This window comes from Piliocolobus tephrosceles, chromosome 6 (assembly GCF_002776525.5).
Source record: "Piliocolobus tephrosceles isolate RC106 chromosome 6, ASM277652v3, whole genome shotgun sequence".
Taxonomy (NCBI): Eukaryota; Metazoa; Chordata; class Mammalia; order Primates; family Cercopithecidae; genus Piliocolobus; species Piliocolobus tephrosceles.
In genome coordinates, this window is record NC_045439.1 from 123,821,425 (window position 1) to 123,848,071 (window position 26,647).

The 26,647-nt window shown below is 42.0% G+C and overlaps 5 gene segments (V, D, J or C); all 5 read right to left on the minus strand.

Annotated features, from left to right (window-relative positions):
• The window catches only part of LOC111554712, a 729,812-nt gene that overhangs the window by 82,845 nt on the left and 620,320 nt on the right, over positions 1-26,647 (minus strand).
• Positions 1-26,647, minus strand: part of LOC111554720 — a 687,176-nt gene that overhangs the window by 56,543 nt on the left and 603,986 nt on the right.
• LOC111554726 overlaps positions 1-26,647 on the minus strand; it is a 522,394-nt gene that overhangs the window by 55,220 nt on the left and 440,527 nt on the right.
• The window catches only part of LOC111554718, a 654,935-nt gene that overhangs the window by 51,577 nt on the left and 576,711 nt on the right, over positions 1-26,647 (minus strand).
• LOC111554715 overlaps positions 1,032-26,647 on the minus strand; it is a 367,088-nt gene continuing 341,472 nt past the window's right edge. The window contains 5 exon segments of the C gene segment in view: positions 1,032-2,081; positions 3,291-3,404; positions 3,771-3,836; positions 4,397-4,675; positions 17,530-17,577. Coding sequence covers positions 3,292-3,404; positions 3,771-3,836; positions 4,397-4,675; positions 17,530-17,577 — 506 coding nt within the window.

Here is a 26,647-nt window from a genome sequence, read left to right on the forward strand (position 1 = left end):
GGATGAGGGAGCCAAAGGCCTTGGGCATGTGGCTTGGCTTTCTGGGACTTCTGTTCTAATGCCTGCTGAGTGCGTCGCATGTCCATCTCACAGTTCATATATCATGGTCCCAGATCAGAAGGCAGCCATAATTCCTCCTGTCTCTTGCCTTAAATCTTCTCTGGAGGCTCCTTTTGGTTTGAGAAATTCATGGTCCTGTGATATGCCAGGTTTTTTTTTTTTTTTTTTTTTTTTTTTTTTTTTTTTTTCTGGCATAGTGGGCTAGAGGGTGGCTCATTTATATGCTGAATATGGGACAATCCTGAAGTTCATTCTAGCTGATACTGACATTGACATCTTGTCCTCATTTGGGGATGCATGTGCTCTTATAGCAGGAACTTCGTACTGAAAATCTTGAGACCTTGATTCTACTCCCAGCAATATCCCTGCCTCACTGAATGACTCTGGACAAAGTACACACTATTTTGAGGAGAGGGCATTTTTTTAATCTGAAAAATGAGAATATGATCTTCTTTTTCCTAATAACTTCAGAAGAAACACCCTAATATTACACAAGGTAACTTGTGAATGTTTTGGAAATCAGCGTTCTTTACACATACAAGGTGTAGTACACAGGATGGGGGAGTTTGCAGTTGGTCATGGCAAGGGGAGTTGTTGGTGACAGTCACTCTTTCACTTGTTACCTCATAAACCCCCCCCTTGACGCTCCACATAGGTGCTAAAGAACCACAATAATGGGTTGCTAGGGCCCTGAGCCCTGCTTCTGGAAAAAGCTGTGGCCTTCCTGAGGTGGGAGTAGCAGAAGTCATTGGCCACACTGCAGGTGCTGCTGTTGTTCTTGCTGTAACAGCGGCATCAGCAAACGCAGAAGGAAACCCGTGGCTGGGTCTCCAAGGCAGGGCCTCTGTAGGCTTGGGGCTCAGGAAACTGTGGTGTGATGCGTAGGTTCGGTTTGGCTTTTGGCTGACTAATAGTGAGCTCACAGAGCTGCCTTTCCCCCTGTGGTGATCTGCAAAGAGTAAAGCCAGAGACAAGGTGCACACAATGCAGTTTAATAAATGCAACAGAGGCAGGGGCTGAGAAGAAAGGCAGAAAACCATCAATACCAAAGTACCAGGCCAGAGAATCAGTGTGCAATGGTTTCAAACACAGATTGGCAGGCAAAAGACAGTAAAAATGTTGTTTTTGTAGAGAAAAATAGGGGTCCCATTTCTGTTCCTCCCTTCAAAAACACTTTCACAGGGAGTTGCTTGAAAGCAGACATGTCTTCTTTGTACTCTTAGTACAGTGCCTGGAACTCAGAGTGAGCTAATTTATGCATGTTAAATCAATTAACAGAAAGCAGTGCCTTTCCTCTGTATTTTACTCTGATTTTTGCTAATAGTCTGGAGAGTATTTAGATGAGATTTTGGAAACTCCATTGCCTGCTCATAAAGTATTAGCAAATTCAAATGTAATCTCATTTGTAAAGTACTAGGAAATGCAGAAAGTGCTAAAACTTTGCCCCCCTCCATGCCATGCAGAATCTCTAGTGTGGCTCCTGAAGTGAACATAGAGAATGGAACAAGCTGTGAGGACAGGAGGAAGAAGATGATGCTGGTTTGTAGCAAATCTAGTGCTCAGTTGAGCACAGTCTTCCATGTTTAGACAAAAGGGCACCCACTCTTCTTCTCCCAGGGCCTATTTTCCTCATGAGGATGAAGCTGTGAACCTTTTGGTTCTCACTTTCTACTTCAAAAGGTAAAGAAAGTCAAAAAGAACAAAACATCATTTTCAAAGTGTATCAGTTGTAGGGGTAAAAAAACGTGTCATATATCTTTTTATATCCTTCTATCCCTGTATAAAAACAGCATATAAAGCAGTCAGGACATAAATCCCCCTTCCCCAGGACTTTTGTCTTCCCACCAAGCTGGAGGATGAGCTGGGTTTGTTGTCTTCGAAGAAAAATTGGTTGGGCTAGCAGCCATTTTAACAAGGCTATGACAGGTCAACTTGAATCATCAAGAAGTCAGAAGCCAAGGAGATGCATTTTTGTAAGCCTTTGGTTTCTTCAGGAGTGTAGCTTCCTCATGCCAGTCAGCCTGCAAGTGAAGAAAGTTGTTATAGAATAGACTGCCAGTGCTAGAAGGAATCGTAGGGGTCACGTAGTCTGGGGGTGGCCAGTACTTGCTATGCTATGCCGTTGCAGACATCACTAATCTATTGTGGCTCATTTTCCATCTATACATGGCAATGGCTTAGCTAGTTCAGCTATCAGTGTTGGCATAAGTCATGAAACTCTTTTGTTCTCCTTTGGTTATTACTATTTTTTAACTCATTTGTTTTACAGATGCAAAAACCCAGGCCCAGAGAGATGAAGCAACTTGGCTAAGGTAACATGTAAGTTAATGTCAAAATCAAGATAAAACTCAGATCTTTTGACTCAGCGTAGCCCTCTTTTTATCCAGCCACACTGCCTGTGTCCCTGGGACTGTTAGTAAAATAACAGGTGAGCTGGACACCCATATGGAGATGACTGGGTGTGTTTACTGTCTGGGTCAGGTCAGTCAAGTGCTTTAAGTCTAGGGTTGTTCTTAGAACAGGAGCTGGGGTTGATGAACATTTGTGAGTATTGCAGAAGGAGTGACGGGGAGGAGCCTCACACACAAACCCAGGCCCTGGTTTCAATTTCGTGTACGAGACTATCTGAGAATGGAATGCAAGTAACAGGCAAATAATTGACATCTCAGACTTAACTGTGTATGCATCCTGAGTAGGTAATAGTGAGCTGTTCACTACTAATGCTGTGTGTAGGTTCATCCCAAAGACAGGCTGATCCACCCATAGACAGGCTGGTCCTATGATTAAGGAGTGTGAGCTGGCATTCCCTTTATCAGGACAAAGATAGGTTCTGCTTCCTCTGGATATTCTTCAGGCAAAGCTTTACTTGTGGCCTTGCAAATAACCCGTGGCCTCTTGGTCAATGAACAAAATAGCAGTTAAAGAAGATGAATTCTCTTTATTTATCTTCTGTTTTCTCCCTGGGGTGAAGGTGAGGGTTATTGTCTGGTATATTAGAAAAACAGTACATTATACTACTTAATGGGTTTCAGTCTGACTTAAAATGAAAGGATAACAGGAGATGGGGTGCTGTTTTGCTGAGTAGCTGAGAGAGCCTACCTTATTAATTCTAAATATGTCTCTATTTTCCTTTTCCAATGCTTCTTGGTTTCTTACCATTTCTAAATCCCCTTTCCCCGTGTACAGGACAGTGTGGGTAGAGACAGGAATAAGAAGCTGCTAATTCTTACCTTACAAGAAAAGTAACTTGGCAGTCAAGAGAAAATTGATGGCAACACTCTTTGCAAACAGCATGCGTAGTCCCAGCACTGTGAGAGACATCATGTTCACCTTCTCGGCATGAACTATGGTCGAACAAGAGTGAAGAGGGTGGCTTCAGGGAGAGATTAAATTCCCTTCCATTGGGCCTGCAACACTGATATCAGCCTACCCCAAGTCTGCCTAATTCTTTCTGGCCTGCAAGCCCAGCATGGTGCCAGATAGCCCTCAGAGACCTTAGGCTGCTGCTGACGCCTAGCCAGGCAAGCTTGGGAAACCCATGCCGACAGCCAGGCAAGCTCTGCTGGGAGAGTCAGAGGCTCCGCAGAACCAACTAGGCTCAGCATGGTTTGTGTTTTCCTTTGAAATCTGATACTTTTTGGCCCCGGTGGACAACTACAGAGTTTGCTTTAACCCTTGATTCTGAAGTTGGCCCTTTGATTTGAACTAACCTTTGGGTTCATGGCAGCTCTTTGAAGGTTGCTTTGTGTTTTCAGTTTCCGTTGGTTTTAGGTGATCTGGAACAAACAGCAGTGGTCAGGGTTACATTGGGAATGAAGAGGCTCAGAGGATTGTAGGGTTTTAAAACTGGAGGAGACTTTGAGTGAGTGAACTGAGGACCAGAGGATGTGACTTGGTTAAGGTCACATAGCTAATTATACAACACCCATTCCAGCCTTTTTCATTGTACTATGAGGTCAACATGCAGGCACACCAATATGTGGGAAGAACTAGGATTCTTAGCCCCATGATAGGCCACATTGCCCTCTGTTGGAATTTAGCACTGGATTAGACTGCACATGGACTTTCAGTCCCAGGGTCTAGTATGAAGGGGACAGTGTGGTTGGTAAAGAGGAGAGATGAGGATGAAATAAGATGGGCTTTATTTTAGATTCCATCTTAGGGATGCCAAACATTTCCCTCCCCTGCCAATGGCAGGCTACAGTTGGGCCTAAGTCTTATTTCCAGCATGATGCTATATTGAGAATGATTTGTCCACAGTTACATCTCTAACTTCCCTTTCACCCAATTCTTGTTCCCCATAATCTCCAGCCCCTTGAAGCCAGAAATGGCCTACCTGTAGAATTTGTCTTCACTTCAAAGTCAGTGGAGTACACAAGTTCCTTGTTGTGTTGAACTGAACATGTCACTGAATTTGAATCTGCATATTGACCAAGCTTGACAGCATTGTACTTCCCGCTGGGAGAGACGACAATAGCAGGATCAAACTCTATTATCTTCTTGGATGACTCGAGATTTATTCTTATATCCTTGGGGTAGAAGTCTTTCACCAGACAAGCGACATTTGTTCCATTTTTCATGACGAAAACGGATGGTTTGGTATGAGGTTGTCTTTCTGCAAATATAATCAACTTATTAGGTGAGATGATTATTCACAACTTTGTGGGGGTTAAACAGTGGTGATTACCTCGATTACCCTGGAGCCAAACACTACAATTCAGACTTCCATGCATCCTGTTAGTGACCTGGGCCTTAGCACCTCTGTTAAAGGACAGGCAAAGGGAGCAGAAATGAAAGGCAGTGAGTTTGACTTCTAATTAGGAGCTGCTAGAGATAGGGCTGGAAGCACAGATGGAAAATAACAACTACAAAGAAGTTTCTGGATCATCTGGGTTTCGATTATCTGTGGATTTTTTCTTTTTCTTTTTTTCTTTTTTCTTTTTTTCCGAGATGGAGTTTTACTCTTGTTGCCCAGGCTGGAGTGCAATGGCGTGATCTCGGCTCACTGCAACCTCCACCTCCCGGGTTCAAGCGATTCTTCTGCCTCAGCCTCCCGAGTAGCTGGGATTACAGGCATGCACCACCATGCCCGGCTAATTTTTTGTATTTTTAGTAGAGACGGGGTTTCTCCATATTGGTCAGGTTGATCTTGAACTCCGGACCTCAGATGATCTGCTCACCTCGGCCTCCCAAAGTGCTGGGATTACAGGTGGAACTACCGCATCTGGCTGATTATCTGTGTTTTGTTAATCAATCCTCTGGACAATCTAGGTCAGGCTGAATATCTGCACCAGTTGGTTTTTTGAAAATGCATGGGCACTTGGATGGTAGATCAGGGCAGGTGCTCATGCTCTGCATTCTGTCACTTAAAGAATCAAGAAGGACTGCATAACTAGCTCAGAGGCTCTGAGGATGGCAGTGTTGGGGTCACGGAAGGGTGCAATCCCTTCCGGATCTGCTGGAAAGGGATCTGCTGAAGGCAGGTGGTACATGTTTCTGCCTCTAGATGAATACTCATTCTTCTATAGGGGACTGACTACTGTACAGTTTCCTTTGAGTCTTTAATCAGAGGATAGCAATGACCATTTTCAGGAAGTCCTTAAAGAAATAAAACCAATTTAAGCCCGTTCATTCTTGCTTTAATCTAAGAGGAACTGTGGAATGTTGGTCCCAGGATTAGATTCCCTCCTGGCCTTCTCTTCTTTTGTGCCTCACTTTGGACTACTACCCTGTAAATGCATCCTTTTCTTTCCTTAAGACCACAAGTCTTGAAACTTTGAGAGAGGTAGTGATGATTCTTTCACACAGTGCCTCACTGAAGTTTTTGAATTGTGATAAATGTTATGTCCATGGAGACTTAGACTCTTAGGCTAACTTCAAATAACTGTTAAAGAAAGAGCCCTGCTAATACCTGAAACCAAGAGAGACAACTAACCTGTGAATGATGATCTAGATATATTTTCAACTCTAAATTTAATGCTGACTTTCAATATTAATTGCTCCTGTAAATTTGGCCCTTAGTATTTGAAACTTAAGTGAATTTGGCTTCTTGATATAAAATGAAAAATATGTTGAATTCTAGTGTATTTTTATCTACTACGGTCTATAATCAAGACATTAGGTATTGCTGAACAAAAAGTTGGTAATAAATGTGTAAATGGAAAATAAGTAATTTTTCTTTTCCTTTTCTTTTGAGACAGGGTCTTTCTCTGTCACCCAGGCTGGAGTGAAGTGGCCCAATATCATCTCATTGCAACCTCCACCTCCTGGCTTATACTCTCCTCCAGCCTCAGTTTCCCGAGTAGCTGGGACCACAGGTGCACACCACCACAGGCTAATTTTTTGTATGAAAATAAATAATTTTTTTTAATGCTTTATCCTGAATCTGAATTTAGGTTTCAGCTATGAGGTTCACGTCAGTAGAGCTACTGCCATATCAACTGGTTATATCTGGTTGAGAGGGAGCGATTGCTAGTCAGGAAGTTCCTGCTGATCATGGCTTTGTAAATGGACCAAAGTTGATCAAGGTTTTCCTAGAAAATCAACTATTCAGAGAAACCCCCTCATCACTACCTCATCATTCTCCCCATTTCCTCTGCTGAGAAGCTCAGCTAAAAGACTGATTCTGTTTCAGTCACTCAGGGCAGGAAACTCATTTCTAAGAATCTGGTTCCTTATGTTTTTGCCTTTGGTTCTAGACAATTGAGAGGATTAGAAATTTTTTAAAGGGCTTTCTTGGAACCTGCTTTCAACCTGCTTGAGAAAACTTCCCGTTTGGTTTCCTTGCATAGCTGAAGCCACTGATAACAGAAACTGATAACTGTAGCATTAACGGTTGGAAACCACACGCATTGCTCACTCACCTCCCTTCATAAGTGCGACACTTCTTGCTCACTGTTTTGACTTTGGTTTGAGACATACTCTGGCTGACTTTCAAGGGAGTTACAAGTTACAGAAGAAACTTGTCCATAAAATAAACACCCTATTTCCTTTTTTATTTAAGAGTATCCCTTAATCCTAGTCTGATTTAGTTGGATAATTAAGGCTTCCTAGAATTTTAAAATCTAAATTCGTCAGGCAGTTGTCGAATCGTCACTTTGGTTGGGGAGATTGGGTTTGAGTAATTTGAATAATACAATATAATTGAAAAGACATGTCTGAAGAAGGTCATGCACTTATGATATTGTGCTCTGAATCTATTAGTCAGCATTTCAGATAGAGCATAATGCATTGATTTGATAAAACATTTTTCTGAATTTCTCTTTCTACATTAATGTTTATATTTTCAAAGTGATTGTTTGAAAGAAAAGTGTCTTATTGAATCCATTCTTGGCATCTTGGTAACCAAAGAAACAGATGTCTGACTGAATTAAACCTTTTTAAAAACAGGAATGCACTCAATATAGTTGCCATATGCATCCTAGTCTATTTTGTATTTGACTTAAACCCAAACATGAAGCTGTGTGAAACTGTAGTCCAAAATTTAGATTAAAGATTTAATTGTTTATCTTTGAAGAACTTGTAGTCTTTTTTTCTTGGTCCACAAATATAATTACATTGCAACATGTGCTTCAAGTGCTACTCCTTTGGAAAATTGCTTTATTGTCAGACTTTCTCTTTTTATGAACACCAATATATTGCTAAGTTATGTGCTGGTAAACAATACCAAAAAAGTATATACCATTCCTGAACAGTCTTTCTTAATTTATAAACTTAGAAGTCACCTATGTTTTAGATTCACATAGAGAGTCCTACTGATCCCCTAAGAACGGCAACGTCTGCAATAAATGTCTCTCAGAATCCAGACTTTCTGCCAATATGGGATTTAACTTAAACTTGTTTAAGTTAATAAAAGTTTATAAAGTTAATAATTTAAGTTATATATAACTTTAAATTATAAAGTTAATAATTTAAGTTAATAAAAGTTTGTTCTACCTAATTACTCTGACCATGCTAACTACCTTTCCCCAGAATCTTCCAATCTGCAGGACATTTGTTTTCAGTTTGCAAGGAGGCATGCGTACTAGTTAGTTTAGCCAAAGGGATGTGCAGAGATGAAGCAGCTTCCTGAGGAATTGTAGCCCAAGTATCCCTCCCACTGTCTCCCCTGCACCTGAATGCTCCAACTCTTAGTGTAGTTCTTCTAGATTTCTTTGTGTTTTTTTGAGCTGCTCTGAAGATTTCAGAAGTAAATGGGGGGTATTGTTTTAATATACACTATATACATATATTAAAATAAAAGGAGTTACAGAGTTACTTAAGTGACTCAGTCTAGTGTGTTCACTCTGGCTTACTTCACATCTGTAATACTCTGTCTCCTTGTTATAATTTCATTTGCTAGTTATAATTTATAATGCAAACTGGATTACAGCCCCAGTGCCAGGACTCAAATTATCCCTAGAAATATAGGAAAAAGATCAACTCACGGGGCTCCACGAAGAGTTTGGTGCCAGTTCCAAAAAACATCTGTCGGGTGTCCCAGGAGCACATTATGACAGTGCCTCACAGGTAACTAGCCTAGAGCTGGCCCTGGGGCTGTAACATCTGTGCCCTGCCCCACCCACCCCCAGCTTCAGGTCTCAGCCTAGAGACCCTACAGCTCAGAGAACTACAAAGCTGCTTTTGATGAGACCACGGGGCTGAGTACACAGAGTCTCAGTTCCCTTTGAAGCTAATAATAGTTGAACTGCTGGATAGAGATGTGAGGGTGAAATCCCCATCCAAGAGATACCAGGGCAGGGCTGAGACAGAGCAAGAGAAGAAGGTGGCAGGTGAGCAATAGCTGCCTTTATGATAGAAAATTTGACTCCCAGTTTATCGAGAGGGGCATCCAAGAAGAACATAATAGCTTGAGGGTAGGGATGGAGCACTCAACTTGACCTTTCTTACAACAAATGTTAGGTTGAGGAGAGGAGAGTTATAGAAACAGGTTCCATTGTTATACTCTGGTTTCATTCTCTTGGGTCACAAGTACAGAATTTTGATTAGAAACCTAATTTCCCCCATCACTCAGACTGAGTCTCACAATAATAACAAACCTGCTTTCTAATTCCCTGAGCTTGTTAAAGGCTTTCTAAGGACCTGAGGGTTGAACAAGAAATTGGTCACTGCTGGGGAAGCCCACTGGTACTGTGTGTCACAGATGCAGGTCAGAGAAGCCAGTGCTTGCTTTGAGTTGCGTATTTTTGTTTTATAATTTCTCCTGAATCTGGATACAGATATAAGCTTCAGGAGCATATAGTCATCATGTGAAATGTAACTTAAAGACCATGTGAATTACTCTGCCTCATCACCAAAAATCAAGATCTTTGGGCTAGAGCCAGGCAAAAGAGCATGACAGTTGTGTAGGGCCATTATTCACTGTCAAAACTTTAAGGACTTGGGGCTTGATTTGAAAATTTTCACATCCCCTACCTGAGCTTCACATCATCATATTACATTTCATCACTGCAGGAGAAGAAAACCAGAGAAGCTAATGGAGTGTCTTTGGGGAGCATGGTCAGCATCCTGGCAGAGGGGCTAAGCATCAGTTTCATCAATTTCCTTCTTCTCCAAGACTCCCAAAGGCACAGCCTCAAAGATTTGATTCTAACACTACAGATAATTCCAAATTTCAAGTGGAAATGATTTTAGGGGAAAATGAAACACAGTATTTTTTGCTCAGATGCAATTTGCTAACCATCAATCAGACTGAAATCAGCTACAACATGATTCTGTTTCCCTCCTTTTCAGTGCTGTAGTCTCTCTCCCCTCAAAGATAATAAAACTCACCAATTTCTACTGGAAGTAGAAATTTCTTCTTCTCCCTGGAAGCAATAGGCAGTGGAGAACCCCTATAAGTTTATAGTATTCTCTGAGAGGCAGAGACCATGTTGATAGTACCAGTCATTTTTTGGACTTTTTGTCAGATAGCCTAGCCACATTCATGTATCATTCCCTACTTATTTATTTCCTCTGAATAAACAAAATCAATACCTAATCATGCAAGAGGTAATGGCTCTCCCAATGGACTTGGCATTTTGGAAGGTGTCTGAAGGCTATTCTCTGAACTGGTCTCAGTGGTTGACTGTTGGCAGCTACCCAAACTACCAGAATATAGTCCCTGAATTTCCAAACACTGGAGCAGGCTACCAGTAGACAATGTCTCCAGTAGGGGACCACAACTTTTCTATTGTCCTGGAGTTGGTAGCTGTGTTTCTACATTGGATGCAGGATCCTGAGCCATTGTGCAGAGTCCCCAGTTTCAGGGCTAACAGGAGAGGTGGGCAGATAACGGCTCTCAGCAGACCCAGGCCAGGATGGGACCCTGAGAATCATTTAATCTGAGCCAGTTATGTTGGTTTAATGCAGGTTCTCAGAAAAAAGTGACAAAGGCAAGGTTGGCTTCTTATCATCAGAGAGAGAGAGAGAGAGAGATAGAGAGAGAGGGAGAGATTCTCTTTTTAAAACTCCTTCTTTCATAATACATTTTTTCTTTCTAACTTTCCCTCTTCCTACACTGTGACCATGAGTTTTATCCCTCATAAATACTGGAGAGACCTTCCTCAACCACAACTTGCCTTTTTCCTGGTTCCAGGGAGCCCAAAACTAGAAGCCTGACCTAGGGTTTTTTTTCAGTAGTTGTAAAAAACTTATCAACACCAAGCCTCAGAATGGAATTTCCAAGCATATACAGAATATTTTCTTGAGAGAAATCTAATGCATTTGGTCCCAAATTTTACCCCTACTGTTTGCAACAAATAATGGGTTTCTAATTTAGAACTCTTCACTTCCTAGGAAGCCCCACTTATTCAGTACTATGCTACAACAACTCTAAAGGAATATACACACTGAGCTGTAGTAAAATGCATAACTTACCTGGTTCCACGATGAGTTGAGTTCCCTTTCCAAAGAAGAGTTGTGCTGTGAAAGCACTACTGCAGGCATCATTACAAAAAACCTTGCTACCTATTTGCTCCCTGGCAGTCTAATTTATCTGTTTGGAAGTGGGTGGGTGGAGCAGAAAGGGTGTAGCTGGAGACAGAGCTTTGCAAGGGTTTCTGAGATCTGAGCATTATATTTTGGCAGCGTTTTTGATGTCTGCTATCTTCTGAGTTTTGACACTTAGGCAATTCCTTAGTTTCTGCTATTATCTCCTCAACCTGCCATCTCTTACTCTCAGATCTTGCTTCAGGATAACATTTTCACATATTTTGCAGAGAATTGCCAAATGGCCATTGTAGGTAGAACCATAACTATAAGCCTCAACTAAATCAATCACAACAGGATTGTGCCTCAGTAAGAGGTGGAAAGACACAATGGTTGGAGCAAGAGCCATTGATGCAAAAGACTTGGGGTTTATCCAAAGGATTATAATAATCACGACTATCATTTGTATAAATACTTTTCTACTTAAACAGCTGGTGTTTATACTACTTCAACAAAGTTACCGAAATAAAACCCTAGGAGGTGATATTTTTAGATCCATCTTACAGACAAAGTCACTGTAAAGGTGGTTAAGCGAGTGGCTGAGTTGGGCGAGCTTCACTTAGTTTCCAGTTTCCAGCCCCTGAATCAGAGTAATAGATGATAGGACTGAAAGGACCCTTAAGGCATCATTTTTCCAAACCTCTGTGATCACACCAGGGCTAATAAAGGGATGCATAGGGAGAGTTTTCACTCCCTTTCCAGTGCTTTCTTTTTCCCCATTAAATCACAGAATTCCTACTGGGTAGGACAGTCACACCACTGGGTTTCCTTGCTTTTCCTCCCAATTGTTCATAAGAATTGGTCTGGGGATAATCGAGATCATAGTGGGCAAGGGCTGGAAGACAACTTGGAAATTCTTCATCTAACTATAAGGAAACTATAGTTCAGTGTAGTTAAATCACAGAGTTTGTCAGATAATGCACTGTCAGTTAACGCATTGGACGGATTGGAACTTGGTCTCTGATTTACTGGTTCAGCGTACTCCTCATTTCACCTTGTGTCCACCACCGAGAAGTGCTGTCATGTGGGTCTGATCACAGTGGTGGCCTAGATCTATACATGGTAGATGCATGGATGTTGAGGAGGCTAGCTTTCTACAGTCAGGTAGAGGGAATAGAAACTCTCTAGGAAGGACAATGGATCAAGACGGCTCACTGAAGCACAGATGCTATCCTGGATTTTATCGGAAACTCAGTTCCTATTCCTCAAGCCATCCCATGATATATTACCTACTGGAGCACTGCTTCCCAACCTGGTGACTTAGATAAATATTTAAAAAATATAATTGCAAACATAGTGGTCATAAGAAGGAAAAGTAGGTTACTTACGTCTTTCTACCTCCAGATAGGTTCCTTTGCCAAAGATCAGTGGTCTGGCACAGCTGACATACCTAATCCAAAAACTACCTTGCTTTTCCCTTTACAGGAACCCTAGCCCCAGTTGCCAAGTCACGTGATATTCATCACAAGCTATTTTCTGTCCTATCTGGCCTAGCTTCTTCTCCTCAGTCTTACAGGTTGTCCTTCAGGATGGAACAAGAGGTGACTCTAGTGTCAAATAGAAATCCAAGTTTTGCCCGTATTACAATCTGACAGAATTTGTGCTCAAATAAGAGAGAATGAATACAGACTGGAAAGATGTTTTTTGGTTTGATCAGGAGGAAAGAAGAGTGGAACGTTGGTCATAGAGCAGTGGTTCTCCACCTTTGGGCTACACTTAGGTAGGTCAGGGACCTAGCAGGTTATATATACCATGCATTCCAACCTTTTAGGGAAAATTTATTTCATATCTGATAGTTTTGCATCATTGCCAAGTATTGTGCAGCAGCCAGACTGCTTAGTACAACATAGAATTAAGTTTTTCCATCCATTTTAATAACACATTCATGCATACAAAATTTTAGCAAGCTTCAATGACACACTCACACTTAGAAGTGACAGTCAAATTAATTTCTGTCATATGTGAACATCAGAATCTATGAGATTGCCTGTATGTCACCTATAAAAACCAAGGAGGGAATATGGATTTTTCAGATCAGTTTACCATCCTTAAAAGACTAGATCATAGCTGGAGGATCGCTAACATGAAGGGTGGTTCCTAGTTGTTGTGAAGTAGAAAGATGTCAGAAGATCCCAAAACTAGTTTGGACTCTGTCCCTTTCCAAGTGTGTAATCTTGGCCAAGTTCCTTAAACTCACTGAGCTTTATCTGACTTCTCTATGAAGTGAGGATAACATCTTCTGTATTATAGGTTATAAGATTAGATACAGCATCTGTGAAGTAGAGAGCCTCGGTGTAATTATTAGAATGTTTATTAGGGCTAAACTCAGAGAAGATACATTTTACTTGAAGCTTGGGGAATGTAATTGCACTAAGAACAGAGCTCCCAAGCAGGAAGGGTTGTTGGGACAGGTTGCTGAAAAAGAACAGAAGCTATTTTTTTGGTGTTATGTGATATGAAGAGGGTGCCCACTTCTTAGGGCCATGGGTAAGGACTGGTATTCACATTTCTGTCTCTCTAGATCTTTTCTCTAGGTTACATGTGACTTCCATTCCACTCTCCAATCTTCCCTTTAGAATTCAAAAGCAGAAGTCCTTACAGTGGCCTACAAGCCACCCTATCCCCAGCCCATCACCAATCTGACTTCATTTTCACATTCTCTCCCCGTCACTCCCTCCCCTCCTCCAGTCACACACCCCAGGCAGCACTGCGTCCCCTCTGCCTGGAAGTGCTCTTCCTCCAGAGGTCTGCATGGCTCACTTTACCACTTCCTCGGGTCTCCGCTCAACTGTCCCCTTTCCAGTGAGACCTTCTGTGACTCTTCTGTTTAAAACTGCACGCTGTCCCTCTCACTAGTCCACTTTATTCTCCTTCCCGGCTTTATTTTTCTTCTCAGGGCTTATTACCACCCTAACATACTGTACATTTTATTTATTTATTTAGTTTACCATCTGTCTTTTGCCATTAGAAAATAAGCTCCAATATGGCAGAAATTCATGGCTGCTTTGTTCATGTGGATTCCCTGGCACCTAGAATAGTGCCTGGCACACAGTGGCAGTGACCTGTGATGGGTTGCAGAGCCAGGACTCGGGCTTGGCTCTGTAGGTTATCAGCTTTCTTTCATTTTTCTTTTCTTTAGCTTTACACCACAGCCGACTTTTTCTCTGATTCATTCATTCCTTTATTTATTCATTCACTCATTCAACAAATGTTTACTTAGTGCTTTCAGTGTATTTGTAGATGCAATAAGAAACAACTCAAAGTCCTTTCTCTCACAGAGCAAGGGAAACAAACAGACAGCAAATGAGCATACAAAGTTTCAAATAGACATGAGGGCTCTAAATAAAGCAGGGAAAGGGGTCTTCAGAGTGACATGAGGTGGTAGGGAAAGGATTCACTGGAAATGACATTTGAGTGGAGACCTGGAGGAGGGGAGGGAGAAAACTGTGTGAGTCCCTGGGAGAAAATGGCTCCAGGTGGAAGGATTTGCAGGTGCAAAGGCTCTGTTCCGGGAGATGCTCACTGGGAGTGACAGGGAATGCCAGATGCCAGAACAAGGGCTAGTGGGTCTGGAGGAATGGGAAGGTCATCTCTTGGAATCTGGGAGATATCTTGATGAGGCCAGAATTATGTGAACTCCTTTTCTTGAGGGAAAGGGTGATGCTCTGATCATCGTCTGGACCTTCTGTATTTAGGGACCCTGGGTCTCCAGGGGTGTAATGTGAGAGATAGGCCTCACCTGGCTCCTCCTGGGGAAGGGGAATACTGCTTTGGGTAACTGGTTTTGGCAAGGGTTCAGAAGTTCTTCCTTGGTGAGAAAAGTGATGGGGATGGCACTGGAAGGGAAGTGGCATAACTGTTGTTTCTGATTCAGTTTGAAAATGAGCTCATTAGAGGTCTGAGACAGAGGCTGGGCCAGGCAGGAGAAACCTCCACACATGCCCTAGTCTAGCTGTAGTCCTGATGGAAGAGCAGAGTTCTTAAGAGCACAGATTATGGCATCAAGCCGGTGCTTCAAATGGTGACTTACTAAGCTGTGTGATCTTGAGGGACCCCTTTGAGATTCAGTTTCCTGATCCATTAAAGGCAAGTCATGGTACCTTAATTCCACATGATCGTTGTGAGGACTGAGTGAAATCACATTCATTAAAGGACTTAGTGCTGTGGCCTAATAAATGGTAGGCACTCAAAGAGTGGTAGTTACATAATTATAACATAAAATAATAGATTGCATTCAAAATCCCTCACATGGCCCACTCCCATGCAGATGTTCCCAAAGACCATGCCCCCTTTCCCCGTTGCTGCTGTTGTTACCGTAGAAGTACACATTTACATTACTTTATCCCATGCTGTTTTGTCCCATTCTCTGTTCTGTTTTATGAAGCTAAGTGGCCTCTCCAGGTTTACTCTATCCAGATGACTAAAGTGTGGGATCTACAACTGTGGTTTTGTATAGAACTATTCTGTTAGTTTTGTGCTACCCAGGAGCTCCATAAGTAAGAACTTGAAAGAAGCTCCCAAGGAAAAAAAAGCATCAAAATGCTTCTGAGAAGATAAAGGGCCTGGGTTTTGCAGTGCTGTCCCTTTAATCAAATGTTGGCTGCTTAAAAATAGCAGGTGCCATTCAAAGATATTCTAGGTCGTGCCCCCTCTGGATACCCCTTATTTTTTCACTTCAAAGGCTGATGAAGTTCACCAATACAAAGTTCAACATTTCCCAAACTTCAATTAAGCACACCTCCCCGCCTTTTTTCATCACATGCATCTGTCATAATTTGCTTAATAATTTAAACAAATTTACTCATTTTTTAACTTAAAATATAATTAAAAGGAAACTTGAAATCACATGGGTTTGATAGCCTAGTTGTACTATTCTGATAGCCATTAAAAGATAGATCCATGCGAGTAAAAAGAATGTCTCTCCATCTGAAACCATTTCTATAGCCTGACCCGAATTCGATGAACTGCACTCCACAGTTAGGGACATATGGACCAAGTAAATGGGTAAACAGAGGAGCTTAATTCATTAGGAAAAACTTGGCAAACAAAGGGAAATTAAGATAATCAGTCTTTAGCTTTGTTGGAAATGTGGATAGACTTATTTTAGTGAAAATTTTAAGGATAATGAGGTCTAAAGGCAAAGGCCCAAATTAATTAAAATTTCAAAATCTTACTAAGATTTTGATTTTTTAAAAAAGTCTGAACGTCTCTGCACTGACTCCACTAGCACAGCTTCGGGTATCTTTCTCCCTGATGGCAGGGCCCCTGCCCCTTTTCTCCCTGTAGTGTGTGAGGTCTGGGGATGCTCATGCCTGTCCTTCCCCTTCCTCAGCCTCCTTCACTGCATATGCCTGGAACTGCCTTGTCCCCAGTTGGTCTCTGAGAAGAGCCCACCATCACCACCCTATCTCTCTAGAGCCTTCTTTTACCTAGAAAAACCTAAGCCGAGTGCCAAAGTCCCAGCCAGGGCAGAGCATGCTGTTTCCTTTCTAGCAGCTGGTTGGGCTGATTTGGGACCACTGACCCCTATTGCTACACTTCCCTAGGACCTTTGAAATGGGTTTTTGTATTGGTTTATTACATTTTCTTACTTAAGATTAATATGTACTATCTAACTGGAAGCTGCTGCCAGGTGGAGACCACTGTCTTATTTTATTTTTTAGCAAGACACTGTTGAATTCAAATGTCATTGAAAGGACATCAAATATGCCTTCTGTGTTGAGCATGATCCTTCAACAATCAATCTTAGCATTGATTCCTGCATAACTGTTAATAAGTGAATGGTACCATATACTCTTCGCAAAAACGTTGAACACTGGTGAGTGGTAGCGAATGCTCCTGGCTGTGTGCTGGAGACTTCAAAGCATTTCTTAGTTGGAGGCATTACACATTCACTTTGTCCTGGTTGGAATCTGGTCTCAGTGGGAACTAGAATGTCCCATATTTCTCACTAGTAACCTAGTTTTCATTTGCACCTCAAACAGAAACAAATGTCTGGAACAGGTTATTCTCTTCTAAAGAGAAATATCACAACACCAGGGACTACTTGCTCTTGCCTCACCCTCCATGCCCAGGAGATGGATTCATTTCTGAGCTCTCCCAGGAGGATGTATTTGGCATAAGGGAGGTCAGAACGTTTGGAATCACCTTGGGAAAACCATCTGGACTCAGGTCAGCCTCATTCCGTGTCCATTCTGACTCTGCTCAGGGGAGCTGGGCCAATGACTCTGTGGTTTCTACAGCCTGACCCGAATTCGATGAACTGGGCAGAGTTCTCTGTTTCCTTTGAGCTGTACGGGTCCTTTCATATGCCCCAAAGTCTTTTTTCACAGACACTTTCTGCTCCCCTTCTATGGAAAGGATTAACCATATTTCACCTCTTCCCAGGAGTCCTCCTCAACACTAGCTGTTTCACCCATTTCCCATTTCAGGATTATTTCTGCCTCCTTAGATGGAGGATACCTTAACTTCAAATTTCAGATAAATAAATGAGTTACTTACCTGGTTCCACAGTCACACGGGTTCCTTTTCCAAAGATGAGTTTATCAGTGTCACAGCACTTGAGGACGTTCCAAAAACCTCAGCGCTGCTCCCACCTACTTTCTTCCCATTAGCTTTAGGACTGGAGGATCTTTAAGGCTCAGTTCCATGAAAGATGGCACCTGTTCCTTGTCCAGCTGTTCATAGATGATGTAATCATCTGCAGGTAGGGACAGGTTTGCTTTGGGAAGGCTGTTGTCTGAGGAGTATGGAGGAGCATATTTCCTATGGCGGACCGTTCCAGCACAGTACACTTGATGCAGTGCTCTGAACTGTTGCTTTCTATTGTTTTACATTGCTCTCACTTTCTAGACCCATACTCAGCCCTCTGTGTTGGAAAGCTGGCACCGTCAAAGGGGTGGGTCTTGGCTCCATGACTACTGCAGGGTTAAGGCATTTGTAGCCACCAGTGCTGCTTTAAAGGCAGATAATATGTGGCACAGCAAGAGGAGACAGGGTGGCATGAAGCACTGGGTGATTTACAGGGCAGTCAGCTCTAGAGTGAGCAACTGTGGCTGGTGATTGCCTACAAACAAATCAATCTCTCTTCAAATCCATCTTCCCAAACCACAAAGCAAAGCACTTGGGTAAATCTCTCTAGGGGTTTGAATTTAGAAATTCCGTATGAGGTGGCTCATATAACTCTCTTTTGCAATAGAATCAACATGAAAGCAAGACAAGAATAGTTTTTAGGAAATACCTTTTTGTATTCCCGAAATGTGCTGTAAGAAAATGTAGAAATGCCAGTTTTACCCAAGAGAGAACAGCAGTGAGTGAGAGGTCAGCAGCCGTGGTCATCTCCCCGGTCCAGTCAGCTTCCTGCTATCCTTCCCAGACTCCAAAGCAAGGAGGGAAGCTGCTTGCTGTTTTTATCTCCTGAGGTGTGGGACCCAGGCTGAGGATATCCCAGGGAAACGGCACTTTCGCCCCTGCAGTTTTTGTACAGGTCTCTGTAGGTTTTGTAGCACTGTGCGTATCCCCCAAGTCACAGTGCTACAGAGCTTTACAAAAACTTCCCCTCAGTCTCACACTATATGGCCCCTGAGAATCCCCAGAACCAGATGTTTTCTCCAAGTCAGGCTCCAGCAAGATCAAAGGGTCCTGACAGTTAGGTCAGGTCAAGCTGACTCAGGTGCTTCTGTCTGGGGCTTTTCTGCCCCACTGGCTAAATCTGCCTTGGGGTTTGTGACTAGAATGGACTTGTAGAAATCATCACATCCACTCCCATCTGTGCTTTCTGGCCAGTCTGCCCTCAGATGGTTTCCCACTGAGGAGTTTGTCGGGTACTTAGACATCTCATGTAGATTCACATGCTGTGGGTTAGGCAGAAAATGCTTGCGGTCACTGTAATTTCTCCTGTCCCCTGCTAAGCTTGTGAATCACCTCTTCCTACCCTTCTTTACACTTGAATAGTATATATACAGTTTACAAAGGGTTTTCATGTAAATTTAAAATTTTGTCCTCTCCATTAACCTCCTCCAAGTTACTAAATTCAGGCCAGTAGCCCACATGGCGCTTTGTGTGATTTAGAAAAGGCGGCTGTGCTGGGTGAATGCAGAGATAGCCCCTTGGGTTCAAGCTTGGCAAACGGATTGCACTTTTGTGTGGTTTATGAAAGGACTTCCCTGTCCAGAAGTTGCAGCCCCACATCAGGGCCTCGGCTGGTGGCAGAGCACGCCTTGAATTTTAGCCCCACTTCTCCTCTCTGCCAGGTGCCCTTGTGAAGGCACAACCTGTGCAATCAGAGGCAGCAGCTCTGGCCAAATTCAACGGCTGATTTTCAGTTTTAATCTTGTTTGACCTCTGAGTTTTGACCCAGTCATCGCCTTCTCAAAAACTCTCCTCAGTGTCACAAGACACTGGTCTTGCTTGCCTTTGATCTCTGTTCTAGTGCTGTCAAACAAAGCAATATGATAGGCTCGTCAAAAGTGACCCTTATTAAACGTTAACCATGAAAGAAGAGTATGAATTTTGTTGTTGTTGCTGTTTTGCAACAGGGAGCAGGAATTTAAAAAGGTTAATCCTCACACTTTCCCTGAAGGTCTTATCCAAATCCATGGTTTGGTTTAATTATGACTATTTTGCCTACGACCTTTGTGATGACTTTCCACCCTACATACAGCTGCATGCCTGCCCCATAAACTCCAAGGAAAGTTATTTCTATACATAAAGTCTAACATTCTTTTGCTGATTAACAAAAAGCAGATAGGAAAAGAGAAAAATAAGAAATGTTATGGTCTCAGTGACAGACGATGTAATGGGATGGCATAGAGCAAAAGGCCTCATGGGGAGAACCAGATAAGAATAAAGAACTGTCACTTGGACTCTTGAGTGTAGCTGGCCTTAGGTACTAGTCTTTGAAAGCCATTTCAAGAGGTAACTGATTGATGCAATAAGCTTCTGACTCATACATATGAGACTCATTGAGCTCCTTCTAGTGCTGGTGACTTTCCCAAGAAGCAGCCATCAGAAACCGGTGTGAATAGAATTAGTTGGAGGAAACAGAAGTTGAGAATCCTGATGAGAATGCAGCTTCCCAGCTCTTCACTTGCTCCCTGTAATAGAAGTGTACCTCCAGGTTCTTTGCCATGTGACTTTGCAGGGCTTCCTACTACAGGCTCTATTGACACTGGGGCTTCATTATGCTTTGATTCATAGAATATGAGTGGAAGTGATGGTGTGCCAGTTCTAAGCTGAGGCTTCAAGACACGTCACATCATGAGTTTCCACCAGCACTCTCTCTCTCTCTCTCTTTTTTTTTTTTTTTTTTGAGGTAGAATCTTGCTCTGTTGCTCATGCTGGAATGTACTAGCATGATCTCGCCTCACTTCAATCTTTGTCTCCCGGGTTCAAGCGATTCTCCCACCTCAGCCTCCTAAGGAACTGGGATTACAGGTGTGTGCCACCACACCTGGCTAATTTTTGTATTTTTAGTAGAGACGGGGTTTCACCATGTTGGTCAGGCTGGTCTCGAACTCCTGACCTTGTGATCTGCCCACCTCGGCCTCCCAAAGTACTGGGGTTACAGGCATGAGCCACTGTGCCTGGCCTCCACCAGCACTCTTTAGCCTCTATCCTTTGAGATGAAAGGAGTGTTCTCCAGGGAATCATTGCTGCTTCACCCTGACCTTTAGAATGAAGACACATAGAACAGACCTAAATCCAACTCACATCTTGAAGCCAAGTCCAGGTAGCCTGCAGACCAGTGAACAAAAGTGATACATGTTTGTTACTGTAAGCAATTGAAATTTTGGGGTTGTTTGTTATAGATCACAATTACAACAAAAATAGTTGATTAATACAGATGGTGAATCTTGGGAGGATTCCACCTTCATATGCTTTTAATTCTATGTCTCCAGCAATTATGGAATGGTATACATAAAATTTTTGGTGGCTTCGTATTATACTCAGGACAAAACAGTATAAAACACAAGACCTTAGCTTACTTGCTCCCTTAAATGCAGTTGCGTTGAACTACTTACTTCCTGAATGCTCTGTGCTCTTTCATATTTCTTTGCTTGAGATGCCCTTTCCTGCGTCTATCCCCCAGTTGATCCCTAGCCCCTCTCTTTAAATCCTCTGCATTTTCAGGGTCTTAGCTTAGTTGTTTGCTTCCCTGGGAATTCCTAAATGACTACCCCAAACTGATCTGGGTTAAGTGCTCACCCTTTTCAGAATTTTCATGGCATCCAGTAATTATCTTTATTTTTGCACTCAAAACCCTTTTTCTCTCTTCTTCATTAGGTCGAGACCCTTGAGGGAGGTGATCTGTTTTGTTCATCCCTGTATACCATGTACCAGTACAGAGCCTGACCCAGTGAGTGCTCAGAAAGTGCCTTCTGAATCCGTTTTAAGGATGAGGTATTTCAGGTTCAGGGAAGATAAGCTAGTAAGTGACAGAGCCATGGCCAGATCTTCCCAACTCCCCTCTGGCTCACTGCCTGGCACCAGGCTGCCTTATGGAAAACTGCCTTAACATTTGTTTAGTGTACACGGGACCACTACTTAAAACACATTGATTTTTAATATTAGCCTGAGTTAAACATGGTGGGTAAGTTTAATTTGTTGTGATTTACTCCATACCATATAATATATTCTAAAGCTGTATAGAAATGAGTTTCACATTGTCTACATATTTGGAGTATTCAAGTCATGTTCTCTTCCACTATCAAAGATCAATTGCACCTCTGAAGAGGAATCCTCGAATGCCACAACTGGGAGATGTTTCAAAGATCATATATTCACTCTCCTAAGTTTTCAGACGAGAGAGTCTAGAAAGATCCAGAGAGGTTTCGCAACTTGACCAAGTCACCCAATCTCAAAAGAACATACAAGAAATTGGGTATCTATATCCCAGTGCAGTGATCTTTTTGGTACACTAGGCAAATGTCTTCTTTGGTCTTTCATTCTGGCATTTATGGTTTGAGAATGTTTCAGCTTCTCAGTTGATACCCTTCCCTGAAGTGGCCATAGGATAGTCTGGGCAACTGGCCCTTTCTTTCTCTGTGTAGTTTTTTATCATTATGTGAGATGCTCTTCTGCAGGAAAGGGGAAGAGCAGGCACAAGGTGGATGAATCCTGAGGTTCAACTCTTCCTGGAAGGAGCCTGTGTCATGTTCTTTTTGTCAGGCAAACTCATTTTCAGAGGAAAGGGACAGTGTTGGAGGCTGGGTTGACTGTGGTACTCTTCAGTCTTGGCTGGATTGTGATCTCATGCTTGGGAGCAAATTTGTGGGTTATTAAGCCAAGAAATGAAATAGAGATTGAAAAGGGGCATCCTCCAGGCTTAGAATATTTGGGACTGTGAACTTTGAGCTAGTGTTATTTATCTCTACCCCCTGCTCCTGGTAGTAACACATATGGTTTGAGAGTTGTAGACAAACTACAACGTGTTTTAAAAAGGATACTAGGTTGTTTAAGAGACTTCAAACCACGTCCTGGGAGGAATAGCTAAAACATATGGGAGACTGTAGACCAAAGGAAGGGAGGTATCACAGTGATCATAGTCTTCAGATATCTATCAGAGAAGAGCTGGTGTATCAGAAGACAGTTGGATTCTCATGTCTGCTTATGCACTCTACCTATTGCAATATGTTGGTTTGGTTGAAATATATGAGAGAAATCTGGCCTTACATAGATATGTATTATGAAAACAAAGGAGTATTTTAACAGCCTGTTCAAAATATTGTGGATACAGTATTCTTTATATTGCACCATAACATGACAAAAGGTAGTTTCTTTGAAGGTTAGTTATGATGTGAAATCTGACACCATGTTAGTGAACTTATCATATTCCGTTACATTAAAACATTGGTTTATCCTGAAATGTGGATAGAATGTTCACCCACGCACGCTTCTTAACGCATCCATTGGTCACTTGAGAAAATTGGTTCACTGTTAAGCAGCTTCCACCTGTTAGCACACATTTTATTATTCAATACCAAAATATTACAGTAGTTAACATAATCACTGGTCTCTTTAAATCAGGAAAAATGTTTAAATATTGGTGAGCAATCTACTTCACAGTGGCAAACATAAATTTCCTAAAACTCTAATTTTTCCTGGAAGTTTAGATTTTATAATTAGCAGGTTGGGCATGGTGGCACATACCTGTAATTCCAGCACTTTGGGAAGCTGAGATGGGCAGATCACTTGAGGTCAGGCATTCGAGACCAGCCTGACCTACATGGTGAAACCTCGTCTCTACTAAAAATACAAAAATTAGCTGGGTGTGGTGGCGCGTGGCTATAATCCCAGCTACTTGAGAGGCTGAGGCAGTAGAATCACTTGAACCCAGGAAGTGGAGGTTGCAGTGAGCTGAGATCACACCACTGCACTCCAGCCTGGGTGACAGAGTGAGACTCTGTCCAAAAAAAAAAAAAAAGATTAGCAACAACTATCAGTTTTTTATTTTAATATGACAGGCTCTGTTCATCTGTTTTTAAGAAAATGGCTGGCAAATCTACATGTCTGAATAACCATAGTTGCCTGTCAATTGTTCTTTCAGGCAAAAATGTGTGTTTTTTGGAAAAAGTAGCTAGTTCAACTTGCAACTCAAACGACCACACAAGTGTGATCTTAGATAACAATCATAATTTGGAATGTAACAGAAGTGCTTTATGTGTACTTACCATTTTGTCACACAGAATACTAAAAAGACATGTACTCAAAAGTTGAGATTTAATACAATGAATAATTGTTACTGCTTTGTAAGTATTATGGGCTCAATTGTTTGCCCCCTAAATTCATGTTTAAGCCCTGAATCCCATAACCTCAGAGTGTGGCTATATTTGCAGAAAGGGCCTTTTGAGAGGTTTTAAGTTAAAATGAGGCCATTAAGGTTGGCCCTAATTCAGTCTGACTGATGTCCTTATAAGAGGAGGAAATGGCCGGGCGCGGTGGCTCAAGCCTGTAATCCCAGCACTTTGGGAGGCCGAGACGGGCGGATCACTAGGTCAGGAGATGGAGACCATCCTGGCTAACATGGTGAAACCCCGTCTCTACTAAAAAATACAAAAAACTAGCCGGGCGAGGTGGCGGGCGCCTGTAGTCCCAGCTACTCGGGAGGCTGAGGCAGGAGAATGGCGTAAACCCGGGAGGCGGAGCTTGCAGTGAGCTGAGATCGCGCCACTGCACTCCAGCCTGGGGAACAGAGCGAGACTCAGTCTCAAAAAAATGAAAAAGAGGAGGAAATTTGGACACACCATGAGAAGAGACACCAGTGTGCCCCACACAAAGAGGAAAGACCACCCTTTCTTCAGGGCACAGCGAGAAGCCTGCCATCTGCTTGGAGATGGAGGAGAGAGGCCTTAGAAGAAACCAACTCTGCCAGCACTTTGATCTTGGACTTCTATCCTGTAGAACTGTGAGAAAATAAATTTCTGTTGTTTAAGTCGCCTAGTCTGTGGTATTTCGTTATGGCAGCCCTAGTAAGGTGACACAGTCAGTATCACTTTTAAGTGAAACTAACTTTTTTCCCCCTGAAAATTTGTGGCAGTGAAGAATATAATGATTATTAATACAGATTTGATGCCCCTGCCTTGATTCATGCTAAGGCACCAGCAGTTTTATCCACCATTGCTTTTCCACCATCAGTGTAAATATCAACACAATGAAAAAGGCAAATAATGTTTTGCTGTAATTGTGAAAATAATTCTGACCTCATGGGCTCCCTGAAAAGATCTTGAGGTGGGTGCCCAGAGGTCCATGGGTAATACTTTGAAAATCCCTGTCCTAATTCCGTGTTGTTTGTGCTACCAAAGCTGCAACAGCAGCAGTAAATACCAAGCTCTCTCCACTGATTCACCACTCTCTACCTACTTTGCTAATGACCAGTAGATCAATTGTATCACATGCTTTGAGTGATGGATGAGTGAGTGGTTAGAAGTCATTTGGAGCAGTAGCCTCTCATTTCTGTAGAAATGATTAAATGGATCCACACATTTTGGTTGGACTCTCTAGAGTCAAGGACCATGGATCTGTAAGTCATCTGCCTCTGATTTCTTCTTGGTGGTACTCTGGAAGTCAGATGCTGGATCTATGATGATGCTGGGAAGGCTCAGTGATGACCTGAGAGTCGGTGTATATTTTCTTCAGTACCCATACTGTATTTTTGTGGCAATATGTTAGCCCTCCCATTAAAAATAATAAATGCTTACTTGTTTAAGTGACAGATATTTGAAACTGTAACCTGAGGTTTTTTGCAAAACCGTAAAGAAGAAGAATGGACCAACATGACTTGCAGAGTTAATGGGTCAAACAAACAATATACTTAGCAACTGGACAAGAATTAAAAGAGACCAGGATTTTGAACTGAGATCCATATTAAGCCCTAAGAATGGATTAAACCTGGTCAGGCTACCTTATTTGAGGGGTCTGGACACATTTTGGGTTTTGTCAAAACCATCTCTTAGCTTCTCTCTGATGCCCACCCACCGAAGGAGAAGTAGCTTGAAAATCGTCTGATTGGGGTTCATTGGTACAACTGTGGAAGTCTGGAACTGTCCCACCCCCACTTCTAACACAAAGGAAAGACTTGATCTTGAGCCATTATCATCATGTCAAATCTTGAAAGTCAGTGATTTTAAGATATCTCAGTTATGCCTGTGTCTTGAAAAAGAATAATAAGAATCTAAAATGTGCAACATCATTATTAGTGGTTTTCTTGTTCATTTTACTCATATAGTTAGTGACAGAATTCATTGTTGTCTTAGAAATATGTTATATAAACACAAGATTTTAATTTGTCCGAACGCTTACAGATCTAGGGAATTCTTTGTACAGAGTAGTATTCCTTAAGAAAATATGCTAACTTTTAAGGAAGATATTGTATTTCAAATTTTCATTGTTTAAATTTGCTGTAGACTTGTTGACCATTTAAAAATGAAAACTTTATTGTTTATATTTTTGAGACAGGTTCTCACTCTGTCATCCACGCTGGAGTGCAGAGGCATGCTCATGGCTCACTGTAGCCTTGACCTCCCAGGTTCAAGTGATCCTCCCACCTCAGCCTCTCTAGTAGCTGGGACTGCAGGCATGCACCACTTTGCCTGGCAAAATTTTTGCATTCTTTTGTAGAGACTGGGTTTTGCTATGTTGCCCAGGCTGGTTTAGAACTCTTGGGCTCAAGCAATCTACCTGCCCAGGCTTCCCAAAGTGCTGGGATTACAGGGGTGAGCTACCATGTCCAGCTACAAAATGAAAACTTTAAAAAAGGATTTTATTATAAAATTTTTGAAACAATCCAAAAAGAAGATATTAACAAAATAAGTATCTATAGAATGATCACCTAGATTTAACAATTGTTAACATTTGTCACATTTTCTATTTATTTTGCTCGAATATTTAAAAAAATTACAGATAAAATGACAATTCACTTCAGTGTATATTACGAAAAGGAATATTTTTCTACACAGCCACAATACCATTTTCCACCTGACAAAGTTAACAGAAATTCCCGAAAATAACTTAATAGCCAACCCATAGTCAAGTTTTCCTAATTTTCCTCCAAATGCTCCAAATGTCTTTATAGATTCTTTCTTTCTTTCTTTCTTTCTTTCTTTCTTTCTTTCTTTCTTTC